The 17,469-nt window shown below is 49.9% G+C and overlaps 1 protein-coding gene across 1 annotated transcript in view; it reads left to right on the top strand.

The window, feature by feature from the left end:
- The window catches only part of C2CD3 (C2 domain containing 3 centriole elongation regulator), a 46,960-nt gene that overhangs the window by 2,220 nt on the left and 27,271 nt on the right, over nt 1-17,469 (top strand). Inside the window, exons 5-18 of the mRNA XM_083170471.1 lie at nt 2,735-2,904; nt 4,541-4,673; nt 6,088-6,246; nt 6,396-6,540; nt 6,651-6,808; nt 8,856-9,056; nt 9,843-9,952; nt 10,846-10,964; nt 12,458-12,589; nt 13,366-13,761; nt 14,675-14,826; nt 15,232-15,472; nt 16,263-16,437; nt 16,670-16,853. Of these exons, the coding sequence (XP_083026597.1) occupies nt 2,735-2,904; nt 4,541-4,673; nt 6,088-6,246; nt 6,396-6,540; nt 6,651-6,808; nt 8,856-9,056; nt 9,843-9,952; nt 10,846-10,964; nt 12,458-12,589; nt 13,366-13,761; nt 14,675-14,826; nt 15,232-15,472; nt 16,263-16,437; nt 16,670-16,853 (2,475 nt within the window). The remainder of the gene's footprint in view (nt 1-2,734; nt 2,905-4,540; nt 4,674-6,087; nt 6,247-6,395; nt 6,541-6,650; nt 6,809-8,855; nt 9,057-9,842; nt 9,953-10,845; nt 10,965-12,457; nt 12,590-13,365; nt 13,762-14,674; nt 14,827-15,231; nt 15,473-16,262; nt 16,438-16,669; nt 16,854-17,469) is intronic.

Genomic DNA, 17,469 nt, shown 5'->3' with positions numbered 1-17,469 from the left:
GTTTTAGCATGGTCAAATAGCAAAACTGTTGCAGGGCATGCTGGGATGTGTAGTTCAAAAACAGCTGGAGGGTCAAAGTTTCCCCATCCCTGTTCTAGAAGGTACTAAATAAATAAGTAGAATCTGGTTGCTATGGGTGACATCCCATCTTCACTAGAACTCCCATCTTAGTAAATGTACCCCTTAGTGTGAGCTGGAGTGGTTGTGTCACTCCTGTAGCTGTATACTCCTTCCCGTACCGTCGCTTCTATGTACATAGGGCCTTATTCTAGTTCACTCTTTCTGACAAAATCCTTCTTAGATGGACAAAACCATGTGCACTGCAGGGGGGCAGATGTAAAATGTGCAGAGAGAATTAGATTTGGGTGAGTTATTTTGTTTCTGTGCAGGGTAAATACTGGCTGCTTTATTTTTACACTGCAATATAGATCTCACTTTGAAGTAAAAACCCCACCCAAATCTAACTCTCTCTGCACAAGTAACATCTGCCCCACCTGCAGTGCACATGGTTTTGTCCATCTAAGAAGGATTTTGTCAGAAAGAGTGAACTAGAATAAGGCCCATAGTGTTGGTGCACTTGTCAGTGTGAGTTTTAGCAGAGGGATAATAAAAGGATAAGTAACGTTACACTGGTGGAGGGTCCGGGGATTTCAGGAGCCCTAAATATTTCTCACTGTCCTTTTTAGTGCCAAACGGCTGCCTAGAACATGCTACACCCTGACCATAGGGGTGGAAGTACAGATACACATACACATATATACTCAGTGACCACCAATGTATTTATTTAAATGTCTATTATATATCTACAGTATATTGCTGGCGCAGGCTGCCAATATTAACCCTTTGAATGGTATGCCTGGAAATTTATCGGGCTCAGCTGCGCTGCCGCAGCAGGCTGTGCCGGAAAATTTCCGGGCATACTACAAATATGAAATAGGTGCGCGCCAGTGGTGTCCAGGTGTGCACCACTGGCGCAGCACCTCTAGAGCCCCCCACTCATTCCCCCAACCCTCCCATCAAATGTGCTCCGGCGATCGCACGCCGGAGCTCTTCTAACCCCGCTCCCCCAGCCGCCTGCCGCCATACTTTTAGTAGCAGTGACGTCGGCGGCAGGCTCGGGGATGTTCGGGCGGCTCGGGAGGACTCGGGATCGCTCAGGAACCCGAGTCCTCCCGAACATCCCCCAGCCTACCGCTGACGTCACTGCTGAATGTGACAGGCCGGCGGCTAAGGCAGCGGGGGACAGTGGCGGCAGGGAAGCTCCGACGTACTAATGCCGGAGCAGAGGTGAGAGATGGGGGCTTCCAACTGTGGTGGGTTTTGCTAGCGCAGGACAAACCTGCCCTGGCAGGTTTGTCCTGCCCCAGCAAAACCTACCACTCAAGGGGTTAATAAACATTGGTGGACAGTGTCAGCGATACCAGTGTTGACAGCAGTATATATAATCGCCATTTAAATAAATAAATTGGTGTCAGTATGCATATAAAAATATAAACATTGGTGGCAGTGGGCATGGGCATATACTGTACATATATAAGCATTGGTGGCAGTGGCATATACTGTATATATGTACAGTATATGCCCACTGCCACCAATGTTTTTATAAGTAAACATTGGTGGCAGTTGGCATATAATGCACATATATAAGCATTGGTGGCAGTGGGCAATGTATATATAAACATTGGTGGCAGTGGGTATACTGCACATAAACATTGGTGGCAGTGGGCATATGCTGTACATATACAGCATATACACATTGGTGGCAGTGGGCATCTAAAGTATATATAAACATTACTATCAGCAGTACTCACTGCTGTGCTGCAGAACTTTTCCTCCTCCCTGCTCCGTGTAGTAAAAAAACAAGCAGGGGGAGGGAGCACACACAGACTGTCTCTGCTGCTGCAGTGCACGGAGACCTGCTGCTGCTGCTAGATCCGGGGGCGTGGAGATGACAGAAGCCGGGCTGAAAGTCTATTATCTTTCAGCCCGGAGGCAGAGGTGAGCACACACACAAAGCGATGATGGCTCAGATACCAGCCATCATCGCTAGATATGCTGGTCATACCAGCCGACGTGGGATCTTTTCAGCGATGATGCGGGAGCGCGCAACATCGCTGATCTTCAGTCGGTGGCCCATACACACTGAAAGATTTTCATCTGAAAATCGCTCAAAACGGCTGTTTTGAGCGATTTTCAGCTGAAAATCGTTAAGTGTGTATGGGCCTTAAAATTTGGGTGAGGTTTGTACTTCAAACTGATCTCTAAATTGCTGTGTAAAAATAAAGCAGGCAGTATTTACCCTGCACAGAAACATAACACCCAAATCTAACTCTCTGCACATGTTACATTTGCCCCACCTGCAGTGCACATGGTTTTTTTTGTCCATTAGAGAGTGATTGTGCCTTTGCGGGTGAACCAGAATAACCTCCAAATTGTAGTCTTGGTCCTATTGGAACGTGGCAGCTGGAAGAGACAAGAGCTAATACATTGGTGTATTCTGCAGGGGGGGGGGGGGATGGGGGATTGTTCCGTACGTATACCCCTCAACTCCACTACATTCTTCCCCCTCTACATGTACTGTTGGGGTGCACTGGGGGCAGGATGTTCTAGACAATGCATTGAGGGAAATTTACTAGGATGGGGGTTGCCCATAGCAACATACCATCTAAAACAAATCTCCTATCTTAGTAACTTCCCCCCTGAATGTTCTGTAATTGTCTGCATTGTCTTGTAGGGGCAAAGATCACTTGTACTTCAAAGAAAACACCGAGCCGAATAAGGAGCCGTTTACGGGATCGCAGGATGACTTGAAGCAAGAAGATGCTCCTCCGTCCCCTGGTATAACACAGGGGAGATCAGACATGGCCAGGGATGACCCCAGTGCTGCTAAGGACCTGCTTACAGGTGAGGGGATCGCAGCTGTGACAGCGCTCGGGATGTACTGACCCTGTGCTGTACGATATTAAACGTAATGCCAGGGAGTGCGATCATACAGCAGAGAAAGGAGTCCTACGTGTAAAAACCCCAAAGCTGGTGACCATGGGAAGACCCACCTGCCTTCCTGTGAGGGGCTGGGAGATGGCTGGGGCTCCATCTCATTGGTGTTCATGGTCAACGCTTGGGAATATTGATGTCTTCAGCTCTGAGTTTCCCAGAGACTCTTCTGCAGTGCCCACGCCTGGGCAGGGAGGAGCAACCAGGCTGCTGCTGTATCTGTAGGGCTTTATCAGGGCTCTTGGGTTGTACCACTACAAACTTCTTGCCTTCCCTAGGAAACTCAGCCTTTGGGGGCTGGGAACACAACCACCTATTCTTGACTTTGTACAGCTCCTTTTTGCCTTTTCCCTTTTATATACGCTAAGGACACACAATCTTTCATCTCCACCCCTGACCTCACGTCCTCATTCCTTGCCGGTATATCTTACTGGCCATCGCCACCTCTTTGATGTCACAACGTTACCTGAAACGCTACATCTACTGTATAAAACCAAACTCATCGTCTTTGCTTTCTCCAGAGACCCATTTTCACCCACCAATCTCTTTTACTGTTGACCACACCTCCTTCTTCTCCAAAGCCTGCTGCCTGGCCGTCCACCCTCTTATTCACTCCAACTCTCCCCCACCACTTGTTCACTTAATTCTAAAAATTCCACCAGGATTGGTCCCCTTCTCATTCAAAGCGATCACTCCGCCCCTTTACCCTCTGCCATTTTTATCTGTAATCTTCGCCTATCAGGCCTATTTCACCTTTCTCAGCTTCGGTGCCCGCCTCATTTTCCTCACTCACCGATCCATCTCCCGGCTGCCGCACTCACTGTCACCAAATCAAACTCCACTCAACCACTCGCAAGGCCTTCAGCCACTCTCCCACCATCTACATCTCCAAAATATTCTCAAAAAAATTCCCCTTTCCACTCAATCCTAGCACACCTTCTCCTTTACCCCAGATTATGAACCCCACTATGCCCATGCACCTGCTGTGTCCTCCTGCTTTTTAGGATGTAAGGTTTTGCAAGCAGAAGACACTCTCCTAATGGCCCTTATTCTAGTTGAATCGGTCGGATGCTTATTTTCGGACAGGAATCGAGTGTTCTTAGCCCCGCCTTCCGTACGTATCGCTCACACCGTCCGAATGCTGTAAGACGCCGACCGAAAGGACCGTTCATCGCCGACCATCGAATGCTGAACCGAGTGGTCAGACAGCACCGAGTGCTCCAGACCACTCTGGCATTTCTCTGTGCAAAAGCAGGGATATGGGCGGGCAGCTGTTATCCGTATTCGGACGTGCGCGGCATTCGCACATGCGCAGATACGCCTCTGCACATGTGCAAACACCAACCATCGGCCGTCCGTCCGCATTCGGAGCCACCCGACTCAATCAGAATAAGGGCCCATATTTTGTTATGTAATGATGTATTTTTTTTTGTTCATTCTGTGCTGATCGTCTCCACTGCTTCCCCATGTAATCATCCTGCATGCTGTTTGCCTGTGTACAGCTCTGAGCTTACAGCACATTACCAGGTGATTTTGTGTTTTTCAGCTCTCTTACATCAAGGAAACAGACTAAGAGACGCCATAGCCGAATCTGCTCTGCGGCTGGATCCTGACGTGGACCGAGAGCCAGTACTACCCCCTGTATTGGGTAATAGAGAATACACGTCGCAGGCTGTCAGGTGACTGCATTATAAGTGCTCAGATAAACATTCCACTCCAGTAGTATTCTCCGGTACCCTGTTATTATATAGTGTGCTCCGGTACCCTGTTATTATATAGTGTGCTCCGGTACCCTGTTATTATATAGTGTGCTCTGGTATCTTGTTATTATATAGTGTGCTCCGGTATCCTGTTATTATACAGTGTGCTCCGGTATCCTGTTATTATATAGTGTGCTCCGGTATCCTGTTATTATATAGTGTGCTCCGGTATCCTGTTATTATATAGTGGGCTCCGGTATCCTGTTATTATATAGTGTGCTCTGTTATCCTGTTATTATATAGCGGGCTCCGTTATCCTGTTATTATATAGCGGGCTCCGGTACCCTGTTATTATATAGCGGGCTCCGGTATCCTGTTATTATATAGCGGGCTCCGGTATCCTGTTATTATATAGCGGGCTCCGGTATCCTGTTATTATATAGCGGGCTCCGGTACCCTGTTATTATATAGCGGGCTCCGGTATCCTGTTATTATATAGCGGGCTCCGGTATCCTGTTATTATATAGCGGGCTCCGGTATCCTGTTATTATATAGCGGGCTCCGGTATCCTGTTATTATATAGCGGGCTCCGGTATCCTGTTATTATATAGCGGGCTCCGGTATCTTGTTATTATATAGCGGGCTCCGGTACCCTGTTATTATATAGCGGGCTCCGTTATCCTGTTATTATATAGTGTGCTCCGGTACCCTGTTATTATATAGCGGGCTCCGGTACCCTGTTATTATATAGCGGGCTCCGGTACCCTGTTATTATATAGCGGGCTCCGGTACCCTGTTATTATATAGCGGGCTCCGTTATCCTGTTGTTATATAGCGGGCTCCGTTACCCTGTTGTTATATAGCGGGCTCCGTTACCCTGTTGTTATATAGCGTGCTCTGGTATCCTGTTATTATATAGTGGGCTCCGGTATCCTGTTATTATATAGTGTGCTCTGTTATTATACAGTGGGCTCCGGTATCCTGTTATTATATAGCGGGCTCCGGTATCTTGTTATTATATAGCGGGCTCCGTTATCCTGTTATTATATAGCGGGCTCCGTTATCCTGTTATTATATAGCGGGCTCCGTTACCCTGTTGTTATATAGCGGGCTCCGTTATCCTGTTATTATATAGTGGGCTCCGGTATCCTGTTATTATATAGTGTGCTCTGTTATTATACAGTGGGCTCCGGTATCCTGTTATTATATAGCGGGCTCCGGTATCTTGTTATTATATAGCGGGATCCGTTATCCTGTTCTTATATAGCGGGCTCCGGTATCCTGTTATTATATAGCGGGCTCCGTTACCCTGTTATTATATAGCGGGCTCCGGTATCCTATTATATAGCTGCCTCCGTTACCCTGTTATTATATACTATCTTGTTTATTTCAGAGCTCCTGCAGAGATCCTTCCATCTCGTCATCACCAAAACCTCCTAAATGTCCATAATTCCATGTTCGGCAGAGATGTGATTCTGAATCCGGCAGACCACGCGCTCGCTGAGTTAGATCTCTCACGGGAGGACAGGGCTATAGAGCTGCTACTGGGCAGGTGGGTGTCTGCAGGTCTTGTGTATATTCTCCATATTATTTCTCTGTAGTGTAGGAGTACATCAGTATATGTGGTCTCCCTTTGCTGAGCACCCTGCCTCTTATATATTATACACCCACCAATGCAGCTGCTTCGGTTGTCTCTCTCAGCTCTCCTCTGTCTCCTGCCCATTACTGGGATGGGACCGGGTCACCACCAGAATCCATCGCAGGAAGCGACTTCTACAACGAGAGCGAACTGAATGACCCACACTATGACCAGAGCCTGCTGGAGAACCTCTTCTACGCGGCACCTGTAAGGCCGGAACCCACTCTGTCACCATCAGACTTACATTATGCTGTCATAGAACACAACCTAGAACCGCATTTATCACATTTCTCTATCTTTCATTTATTTGGGTGAAGAAATCGGACGGCAGCAACAGCGATTATATCAGTGATGACGACCTGTCTAAATCTCAAAGGAATAAGAACAAAAGTAAAACCGTCCGGATTGAAGGTCGGCAAACGGGGGAGTCACCGCGTAAAACGGCTGCCTCTGGGGCGTCGCTGCCAATCTCTGGGTAAGTACTGGTATTACACATGAGACAGCTGGTAGGAAGAGACTGGCGGCGGTGAGCTGAGGTTGGGCGCTATGGGGGAATCCTACGGTTACCGGGATGTATCTTGCCGTCACAACACAACTGCCAAGACCCTGCAGATTTAGGGGGTGATTCTGGTTTGTTTGCAAAAGCAAACTCCTTCTGTAATGGACAAAACCATGCTGCACTGCAGGTGGGGCTGATGTAACAGATGCAGAGAGAGTTTTCTTTTGCAAACCAACCTGAATCACCCCCTTAGTTCCAGGAAGGTCACGTATCCCATTGCAGACCCCTAGGGGAAGCCCAGAGTACACAAAGCGGTTGCCCACCCCTGTTCTACAAACATGAGCCGCTCAAGTCATATAGAATTACTTGTGTGAAACGTTGGAATTTTAAACGTGAGAGAACTGGTTCGGCAACATCGGGATATAAAATGTATATATATCTGTCTAACTACTCCTCACCTGTATGAGGTGAAGTACCGCCACTGCCCAGTAGAGGCCACTCGACAGACTAAATTACTCCTTTGTCTGCTAAAACATGTCATAACAGAAAGTGAAAGCAGTTTTTGCAGGGACACTGATCTGTTTCAAACTCGCTGGACATGGAGAGAGGGAGCTGTGAAGATACAGAAGGGCAGTAGGAGCAGATAGGGGCTAGGGGTGGGGTGGAGAGTTTGGGGGCTAAACTGTCACAGCTCAAAGTGAAAGTAAAAATGGTCACAGCTCAAAGGGAAAGTACATTGCAGAAGCCGTCATATTGTAATCAGAATCCCCATGCAAAGACTTGAACCAGGGTAACAAGGATCTGCTAGATAACTATTATAATACAGGATAAAGGGAACGTGGGAGAGTAGAAAGCTTTCTGTACCAGAGAGGAAGGAAGGGAGAGAATGGAAGTAAATGAGGGGAGGAGAGGGGAGACTTCTCATAACCTAGATGCCAAATCAGATTGGTTACATAGAGGCTGCAAGCTCCGCAGAATGTAGTGAAAGTCCCGGGATGGCCGGAAGTTCATATAGCAGCAATCGTCAGTAGTGGGGATCCAGGGAGCAGACATGAGAGTGGTCTCTATATATACAGATGTCTGCCCTATGTATGCTGGTGGGATCAGTATGCTGTTAACATGCAGTGATGGAAGTTTCCCAGCAATGCTGGAAACCAGCAAGATCATGCATCAGCTACAGCCGCCGTGCCGGACGATGATCTCTGCACCCAGAAGGATGTAAGCAGGCAGACACACAGGTGTCAATATCATAGTGACATCTCCGCTGCACCACTAGGTGGCGCAGTTCTGCTCCTCGGTAAAAGATTCCCCAGGCAGTTTTGTAGGTGTATTCTGATCTATCTGTTCCCACTGATGGCATCATTCCAGCTTGTACTAAGGAATGCCAAATGAGAAATCGTTCAGGTGATTCTGGTTACAGGGATGTCTAGAAGGACCTGGTACATGGACATTCACAAGGTGACCAGAGACCGGTCATGGACTCCTCCTCTATGGCAGGTCCAGCTGAGTCCGGGACCTTTTCCTCATCAGGGTTAAGTTCAGCTGGCTTTAACTGCGAGGCTGCTGGGTGATGCCATTGTCCATAAGACCATGAGCCTGAGGTCATGCTGGAGAGCAGAAAGTCCGCTTCACCCAACATCTATTAGGTTTGGAAGTTGTACAGCTCCTGCTGCAAGACCAACAGATCTAATACCGGATTTGTGTTGTCTCTCCTTTCTAGCTATTGGCCTTTAGAGTGTTAGCTCTCTGACCGGGCCGTCTTCCCTTTTGTTCTTCCCCTTGCACTATCCGTACCACCAGTCCTCCTGGTCCACTGAGAGCTGCTGCGTCTTCTTCCTGCTGGTTCTTTAGGCAACCTGTGGCTCTCCAGCATGCATTGCCATAGTTTTGCTATTTTTTCTTTTTCTTTAAACCGACTTGATTTTACTTCCCCATCCATGTTGGCAGAGAGGGTGAATATAATGGTGTGCCAAGTGTTTCGGTAACCCCAGTAAATGTACATATTGCCATTCATATCGCACAGGTCTGCCGAGCTTCCCGATGAAGTACCAGCGAGGTCTGAAGCCATAGAGCTGACGGTTGACCGCCTGGCGCTTCTGGGTCGGATGCACGTGGCACGGGTCATCGTGGAGTCTTTAAAGGTCCAGCAAGAGAGCGCACCGGTCACACCCAACAAGCGAAGCAGCACGGGGAGACCCCCGCGGCCTGCACCCTCCATAAAACGGTATTTCTGTTGTAAATTAGAATTGAATCATTCCTTGGATATGAGACTTGTACAGAGAGTGATCTCCACCTGTCTCTATATTGTGTGTAACCGTTACAGCCCCCTATCACCTATCTATATATCCGGGGTATCTGCAGCTGCCGAGTTACTGCCTTGTGCTAATGCATCTGTGCGTCTGCCTCTGTGCTGGCCGGAGACTGCGCCACTCGCTGTTCTCTGCAGCCATCTAGTAGTGGGATTTGCAGTGTACCCGCACAGAAGCTCCATCTCCCTCCGCACGCTACAGAAGCCCCCTTAAATGCCCATGACCCTCCCACTGCACTGATCCGTGCAATTGTTCGGTCATCGCCCAGAAACCCCCCATTTGCCAGAAGGAGTGCCCTCTCTGCAATAGGTCTGCACTTCGGGGCGATTCAGACCCGCTCTTAGAGCAGCTAATTCAGCCCCTCTATTGATGGTGGGGGTCTGTACACGGGTAAAGGTGCAGACCGCACCTATGCCCAAATCGTTTTTCCTGTGTGCAGGCGCTTGCGAGCGTATGTGTAAATGTTATCAGCTCGCACCATAACAAGGGGATTGGCTACCGCCTGTCATGTGTTTTGGATAGCCAATAAGGTCCCGCTTTGAGATCCGGGTAAAACCGAACCCGCATACCTGTAATTATGGCACAGCTCCGCCCACATTAACCGGTGCACCTGACTCCGGCCCATGAGCAGTGAGAAGCGGTTTCTGAGATCGCCATTATAGCGCAGACACTAATTCCTCCGCTCTCTCTCCCGCCGGCAGAACCTTCTTCCTCGAATTCCGTTTTCCTGTGTCCTCCAAAAACAAAGCCGGACAGGTGACTGCGGCCAATGAGATCACCCGGCTGGTGTCAAACAAGATCGCCGGCGGAGGTAAGGGGTCATCGACTCTATTGTACATTATTAAATAATATAATATGAGGATTATTCTCTAGTCACGGGACAACTCCTGGTTCCCTTCTGTGGAACGATTCCATTTCCCTGTTCTTGAGTCTATTTCTATTGGACTGCCAGCTGCGGCCAGTGTTCCCTCAGTTCTCCCTAGTGAGAGGAGGTATTTATTTATTTATTTATTTATTAACAGTTTCTTATATAGCACAGCATATTCCGTTGCGCTTTACAAAGGAGACAGTGATACAACAAACATGGTATTTACAGACAGTCAAAATGTAGGAGGGCCCTGCTCGCAAGCTTACAATCTATAGGGAAATAGGCATTGATACATAAGGATAGATACTGTATTCTTTATTGCATCGATTAAACCAGAACGCAAGGTTCTGTGACTGGTTCTGGAATTTGAGAAGCTTGCCTGAAGAGATGAGATTTTAGGGAACGCTTATAGGTTTTGGAGACTGGAGGAGTCTTATTGTGCTTGGGAGGGCATTCCACAGAGTGGGTGCAGCCCGAAGAAAGTCCTGCAGTCGGGAATGGGATGAAGAACATGGATGTTTAAATGGGTAATGGGGAGTCTGGCCGCTGGGTGTCACCTGAAGAAACGTCAGGGAACACCTCAGACACCTCTGCGCATCCTTGTTAAGAGACCAGGATGTTTGTGATTGGTGCTGATCATAGACCCTGTTCTGCCCTCCTGATGACTGTATATGGTCTGACGGTTACAATAGAGCTACTTTATTATTTACCCTGCACTGTAGCCGCAGCACTGCACTGTAGCCGCTGCATTGCACTGTAGCCGCTGCACTGCACTGTAGCCGCAGCACTGTACTGTAGCCGCAGCATTGCAGCCCTGTAATCTGTCTCCTCTGCAGTTGTGACGTTCCAGCAGAGATTTGTGTTTCCGGTCTTCTTCAGCGGACACATGATCCAAAACTGGTGGAACGCCGACCTGACCTTCACCATCTACCTGAGAAAGGGGACCCAGAAAAAGGTACAACCCTCGCTCATGCAGACTCCTCCCCCTGGTGCTATTAGCATCTATGTACTGCTGTCAGTAATACAACCCTCGCTCATGCAGACTCCTCCCCCTGCTGCTATTAGCATCTATGTACTGTGGTCAGTAATACAACCCTCGCTCATGCAGACTCCTCCCCCATGTGCTATTAGCATCTATGTACTGCTGTCAGTAATACGACCCTCGCTCATACAGACTCCTCCCCCTGGTGCTATTGGCATCTATGTACTGTGGTCAGTAATACAACCCTTGCTCATACAGACTCTTCCCCCTGGTGCTATTAGCATCTATGTACTGTGGTCAGTAATACAACCCTCGCTCATACAGACTCCTCCCCCTGGTGCTATTAGCATCTATGTACTGCTGTCAGTAATACAACCCTTGCTCATGCAGACTCCTCCCCCTGCTGCCAGCAATACAACCCTCGCTCATGCAGACACCTCCCCCTGGTGCTGTTAGCATCTATGTACTGCTGTCAGTAATACAACCCTTGCTCATGCAGACTCCTCCCCCTGCTGCCAGCAATACAACTCTCGCTCATGCAGACTCCTCCCCCTGGTGCTGTTAGCATCTATGTACTGCTGTCAGTAATACAACCCTCGCTCATGCAGACTCCTCCCTCTGGTGCTATTAGTATCTATGTACTGCTGTCATTAATACAACCCTCGCTCATGCAGATTCCTCCCCCTGGTGCTATTAGCATCTATGTACTGCTGTCATTAGTACAACCCTCACTCCTGCAGACTCCTCCCCCTGCTGCTATTAGCATCTATGTACTGCTGTCATTAGTACAACCCTCACTCCTGCAGACTCTTCCCCCTGCTGCTATTAGCATCTATGTACTGCTGCCAGTAATACAACCCTCGCTCATGCAGACTCCTCCCCCTTGTGCTATTAGCATCTATGTACTGCTGTTAGTAATACAACCCTCGCTCATGCAGACTCCTCCCTCTGGTGCTATTAGTATCTATGTACTGCTGTCATTAATACAACCCTCGCTCATGCAGACTCCTCTCCCTGGTGCTATTAGCATCTATGTACTGCTGCTAGTAATACAACCCTCGCTCATGCAAACTCCTCCCCCTGGTGCTATTAGCATCTATGTACTGCTGTGAGCAATGCAACCCTCGCTCATGCAGACTCTTCCCCCTGGTGCTATTAGCATCTATGTACTGCTGTCATTAGTACAACCCTCACTCCTGCAGACTCCTCCCCCTGCTGCTATTAGCATCTATGTACTGCTGTCATTAGTACAACCCTCACTCCTGCAGACTCCTCCCCCTGCTGCTATTAGCATCTATGTACTTCTGCCAGTAATACAACCCTCGCTCATGCAGACTCCTCCCCCTGGTGCTGTTAGCATCTATTTATTACTGTCATTACTCAGTGTAGCAATGTCTATAAATGCCATGTGTGTGTTCTCCTATTTCCCGTCTCATTTCTTCCATGTTTCTCTGTGCCGCCCCCAGGCTGAGTTACTGGGTTCTGCCGTCCTGCCTCTGCGAGATGTTCTGCGCTCTGAAGATCTCTCCGTCTCACTCTCACTTCCAGTGCGCTGCTCGGAGACCCAGCGGGCAGTGGCAGGTGTTGGGCCGCTGAAGGTATTGTTAGGCCTGCAGCCATAACTCTCTAAATATTATGTAAGCCCAGCAGGATCAACATTTGGAGAGAGATAAAGTATCATCCATTCAGCTCCTGACTGGCATTTTTTTACGCTTCATTTATCACCCAGAGTGTATGTAATCACAGCAAGGAGAACCCACAAGCTGCATATATCATAGCAGGTGTCTGATCTATTGCCTCTATGATGAGGCCTCTGTACGAAGCCTTGGCGAGAGATAAAGTAAGTAGATACCAGTCAATCATTTCCTATTCAGAGGAGTGGATGCATTAAGCCTTGTGAAGATAGTGGAAGGTGGTAACGCACCAGCCAATCAGCTGTGTTTGAGAAAGGACAGGAGTTGATTGGCTGGTGTGGTACCACCTTCCACTTTATCTCTTTACCAGGCTTAATGCATCTACCCCACCTCCTGTAACATGGCAGTTAGGAGCTGTTTGGTACTTTATCACTCCCCCTGGCAATAGGTGAGTACATGCAGTTTGGGGGTTTTCCTGGCAGTGATTACCCCACACACCCTGGGCGCTGGATGAAGCTGATTGGGGTTCTCACCATAATCATTGTTATTTTTGATGGTCAGTTTGGGGTAAATTTACCGAGAGGCCACATTCGAAGGCACCATGTAATTGGCAGTTTTGGCCGCAAGATTTAAAGGGGCAATAATATTGAGTAGAGAAAGCCAGGCACAAGGGTAGGTCACATTACTGCCCCTTGGCACAAGACAAGTAGATTTCCTGCCATGTTTTTTGCCTCTGACAGGTCTCTGTGGCCATTGCTGGGGAGAGCAGAGACGTGACAGGTAACCCAGAGAGATTGCGGGAAAGCTCACCCTCTCCTGCCGGGCACAGCCTGAGCATCGCAGCCCCTGCAGACCAGCCAGACACCGGGCCTCCGCCTGAGAATCGGACAGAGCCGTTCCACATGCCAGCTATGCAGAATGTCCTTCATCAGACCCCAGCAGAAGGGTCACGTGAGACATCCGAGGAGAGCAGCTTATTACTCCATGTTGTCCTCCTGGTGCCTGAAGGGAAGGGGTTAACCTGTGGCACAGACTCCTGTAATCCGTACCTGAACTTCAAGCTTCTCTCTTGCCAGGAAGCCACTCGCTCGGCCGTGGTGTGGGGCAGTACCCAGCCTGTGTTCAACTTCTCTCAGGTGAGATGCCCTCTCTGCCAGTCTCTGTAGTGTTCCCAGGTGCGCTGTCCGTCCTGCCTGCTTCTGTGCAAGTCTGCCAGCGGAGCTAATGGCTTCTTTGCTGTCTGTGAGGGGAGCTGATGGCTTCTGTGCTGTCTGTGAGGGGAGCTGCCTTTCGCCGCCAGTTTCTGTGCTGTCTCCAAAGAAACAGATGCAGTTCATTTCACCATTTGATTTTGATGTTAAGTGGGCCTTATTCAGAGATGTGCACGATTCCGTTCTATACAGAGTTGAGCGATTTATCGTCCCGCAGTCGGCAATACTGCGCAAGCACCAAGGTAACAGTGTCGCTTGATGAGGATGTATAGGTAAAATGATTGACCGTCGGACCGTTTGGGGTCGGTAACAGGTAGTGGCAGCAAAAACGCAGATGCAATGTAACCGTTTTCGGGACGGTCTCAGCCTACAACTGCGATCCCATGTGCTGAACACGTGGCGGAATTCCTGCAGCCATTCTGCGTAACCATATCCTTATCGGAGTACCTGCGACCACCGCTGCGTATTTCTATTCAGATGCTTGGCTTTGCCATACGGCCTGTGGACATCTCAGTACATTCCCAGCGTCAGTGCTACATCCTCTGAGTACGGTAACGCAGCTGCGAGTGTGTCTCTGAATCAGCGCTTATATTACGTATACAGTCCTGCCTCCGTCATCTCCTGATTCCTGGCATGTAATTGCTGCATATTAGACCACCACTAATGACCAGATCCATGTCTTCTTATTACCCCCAATCACTGACGCACATATATGCGGATATGATCAGGTGTCCCGTGTCTTCTTCTTACCCCCAATCACTGACGCACATATATGCAGATATGATCAGGTGTCCCGTGTCTTCCGTCTCACTGTATAAGGCTGTTTTCCTCCTGCCAGGTGGCTCCTGTGTCTCTGACCCGCCGGCTCCTTGAGAGAATGAAGAACAACGTCATGGTCATTGAGGTCTGGAATAAAGCTCCCACCTCCGGGACAGACCAGCTGTTGGGATTGGCAAAGCTCCCGCTGCACCAGTTCTACATGTCTTTCAGGTGACTGCTTAGTAGTGTTGTCATTCTGCTGGAACTGGTATCATCTACATCCGTCCACTAGAGGGCAGCATTGAACGTACATTCACTACAGTCCCCACACTGTACCACAGGTCCCCACATTAATGTATGTTACATGGAACCTTCGGTACTTGTGTAGTTTCACGGCGCCAGCATGTTGGCATGGAGTTGATTTTAAATAGCGTAGCGAGCCACTGAGCCCGCAGCGTGGGCGAGCGAAGCGAGCCCCGCAAGGGGACTCAGACGCACGGCGCCATGAAACTACACAAGTACCGAGCCTTCTTATGCAGAACAGCGATCGTTTTCCTTTGTGACCTCTGTGGTAAATGTGGAGTAAGTGTGTATTGTGGCAGCGGTTGTGCTGATGATTTGCTTGTCTTTGTGCAGTGATCAGAAGGTCTGCCGGCTCTTGCTCCAAGCGCAGTATCCGGTGGTTGCGGTGGACAGCTTTGTACCGGTCGCCGACATGCTTAGTGGCGAGGAGCGGGGCCGGCTGAAGGTTTTGCTTGCCATGGGATCGGGTGACCAAGTGATGGCGCTGCAGAGATTACAGAGTGAGGTGGGGGCTTCGTCTGTTCAGCCTCCGAGGCCGGCACATTTTCTGGATCCACCACAGCCATCGCTGGAGGTACAGACATGACTGTCATTGAGATAAAGACACATTTTGTTTTCCTGAGTCGTTGGTGTCTAGACTGACGCCCTCTGCCTTGTTTGCCCTAGACCAGGGATGGGGAACCTTCGGCTCTCCAGCTGTTGTTGAACTACACATCCCAGCATGCCCTGCAACAGTTGTAACATGGCCACATAGCAAAAACTGTAACAAGGCATGCTGGGATGTGTAGTTCCACAACAGCTGGAGGGCTGAAGGTTCCCCGTCCCTGCCCTAGACTGATGCCCTCTGCCTTGTTTGCCCTAGACTGACGCCCTCTGCCTTGTTTGCCCTAGACTGACGCCCTCTGCCTTGTTTGCCCTAGACTGACGCCCTCTGCCTTGTTTGCCCTAGACTGACGCCCTCTGCCTTGTTTGCCCTAGGCTGACACCCTCTGTCTTGGTTGCCTAGGCTGACGCCCTCTGTCTTGGTTGCCGAGGCTGACGGGCCCCCCCCTGTCGTGGTTGCCGAGGCTGACCGCCCCCTGTCGTGGTTGCCGAGGCTGACCGCCCCCTGTCGTGGTTGCCGAGGCTGACCGCCCCCTGTCGTGGTTGCCGAGGCTGACCGCCCCCTGTCGTGGTTGCCGAGGCTGACCGCCCCCTGTCGTGGTTGCCGAGGCTGACCGCCCCCTGTCGTGGTTGCCGAGGCTGACCGCCCCCTGTCGTGGTTGCCGAGGCTGACCGCCCCCTGTCGTGGTTGCCGAGGCTGACCGCCCCCTGTCGTGGTTGCCGAGGCTGACCGCCCCCTGTCTTGTGTTCTCTCTTCTCAGGTTATTAGAGCTTCGGAGAGCACAACCGATCACGTCTTTGAGATACACGTGGAGAACGTGAAGGGTCTCACTCCTCTGCAGTCAACGGTGTGGGGGGAAGCGGACTGCTTTATACAGTATTACTTCCCTGTACAGTCTACAGCCCCCGGCCTGGGACCAGAGCTGCCCGAGAGAGGTATGTGGACCACCCGTTATTTGTGCCGGTCTTTCTGTACATAGTTGCAGTATATTTATAAAACTAGTGCTAAGGCAAAATTAGCTGTTGCTAATAGTAACAAGTTAGTGTGTCCTATTTCTAGTGCATTTTCCCCTATTGTTGTGCTGACAGCGGTTATTGCTCCATAGAAACACATTATTGACATGCTGACATCTGCACTGAGTGTTACTGTTATATCTCTGTGTTCCAGGTATCAGTCTGAAGCCGGTGCGCACCGCCACCACTCTCTGTGTACCGGATCCCGTGTTTAATGATCGGCAGAGCCATTCCTTGGCTGCTCCGTCTGACACTCCGTTACAGAGGTTGCTGCTCGGTGCTTTCTCCACGCAGGGCCTGTCCGGGGGAGGGGGGATGACATTCGAAGTCTGGTGCCGGTAAGTGGTGCTCATGCAGCTGATGGGACTTGCTCTGTGTTTATGTGCAGCAGCGATAGGACTGATCTGGGTGTTACACTGTGCTGGGTTCTATGGGGCAGCGATAGGACTGATCTGGCTATTGCACTGCGCTGGGTTCTGTGCGGCAGCGATAGGACTGATCTGGCTATTACACTGCGCTGGGTTCTGTGCGGCAGCGATAGGACTGATCTGGCTGTTACACTGCGCTGGGTTCTGTGCGGCAGCGATAGGACTGATCTGAGTATTACACTGCGCTGGGTTCTGTGCGGCAGCGATAGGACTGATCTGGCTGTTACACTGCGCTGGGTTCTGTGCGGCAGCGATAGGACTGATCTGGCTATTACACTGCGCTGGGTTCTGTGCGGCAGCGATAGGACTGATCTGGCTGTTGCACTGCGCTGGGTTATGTGCGGCGGCGATAGGACTGATCTGCGCTGGGTTCTATGTGGCAGCGATAGGACTGATCTGAGTATTACACTGCTCTAGGGTTCTATGTGGCAGCGATAGGACTGATCTGGGTGTTACACTGCGCTAAGTTCTGTGCGGCAGCGATAGGACTGATCTGGCTATTACACTGCGCTGGGTTCTGTGCGGC

The sequence above is a fragment of the Crinia signifera genome, chromosome 2 (assembly GCF_055691185.1).
Source record: "Crinia signifera chromosome 2, ASM5569118v1, whole genome shotgun sequence".
In the NCBI taxonomy this organism is placed as follows: domain Eukaryota; kingdom Metazoa; phylum Chordata; class Amphibia; order Anura; family Myobatrachidae; genus Crinia; species Crinia signifera.
The sequence above is the reverse complement of the archived record's forward strand: the minus strand, read 5'-3'. Positions and strand labels throughout refer to the sequence as shown.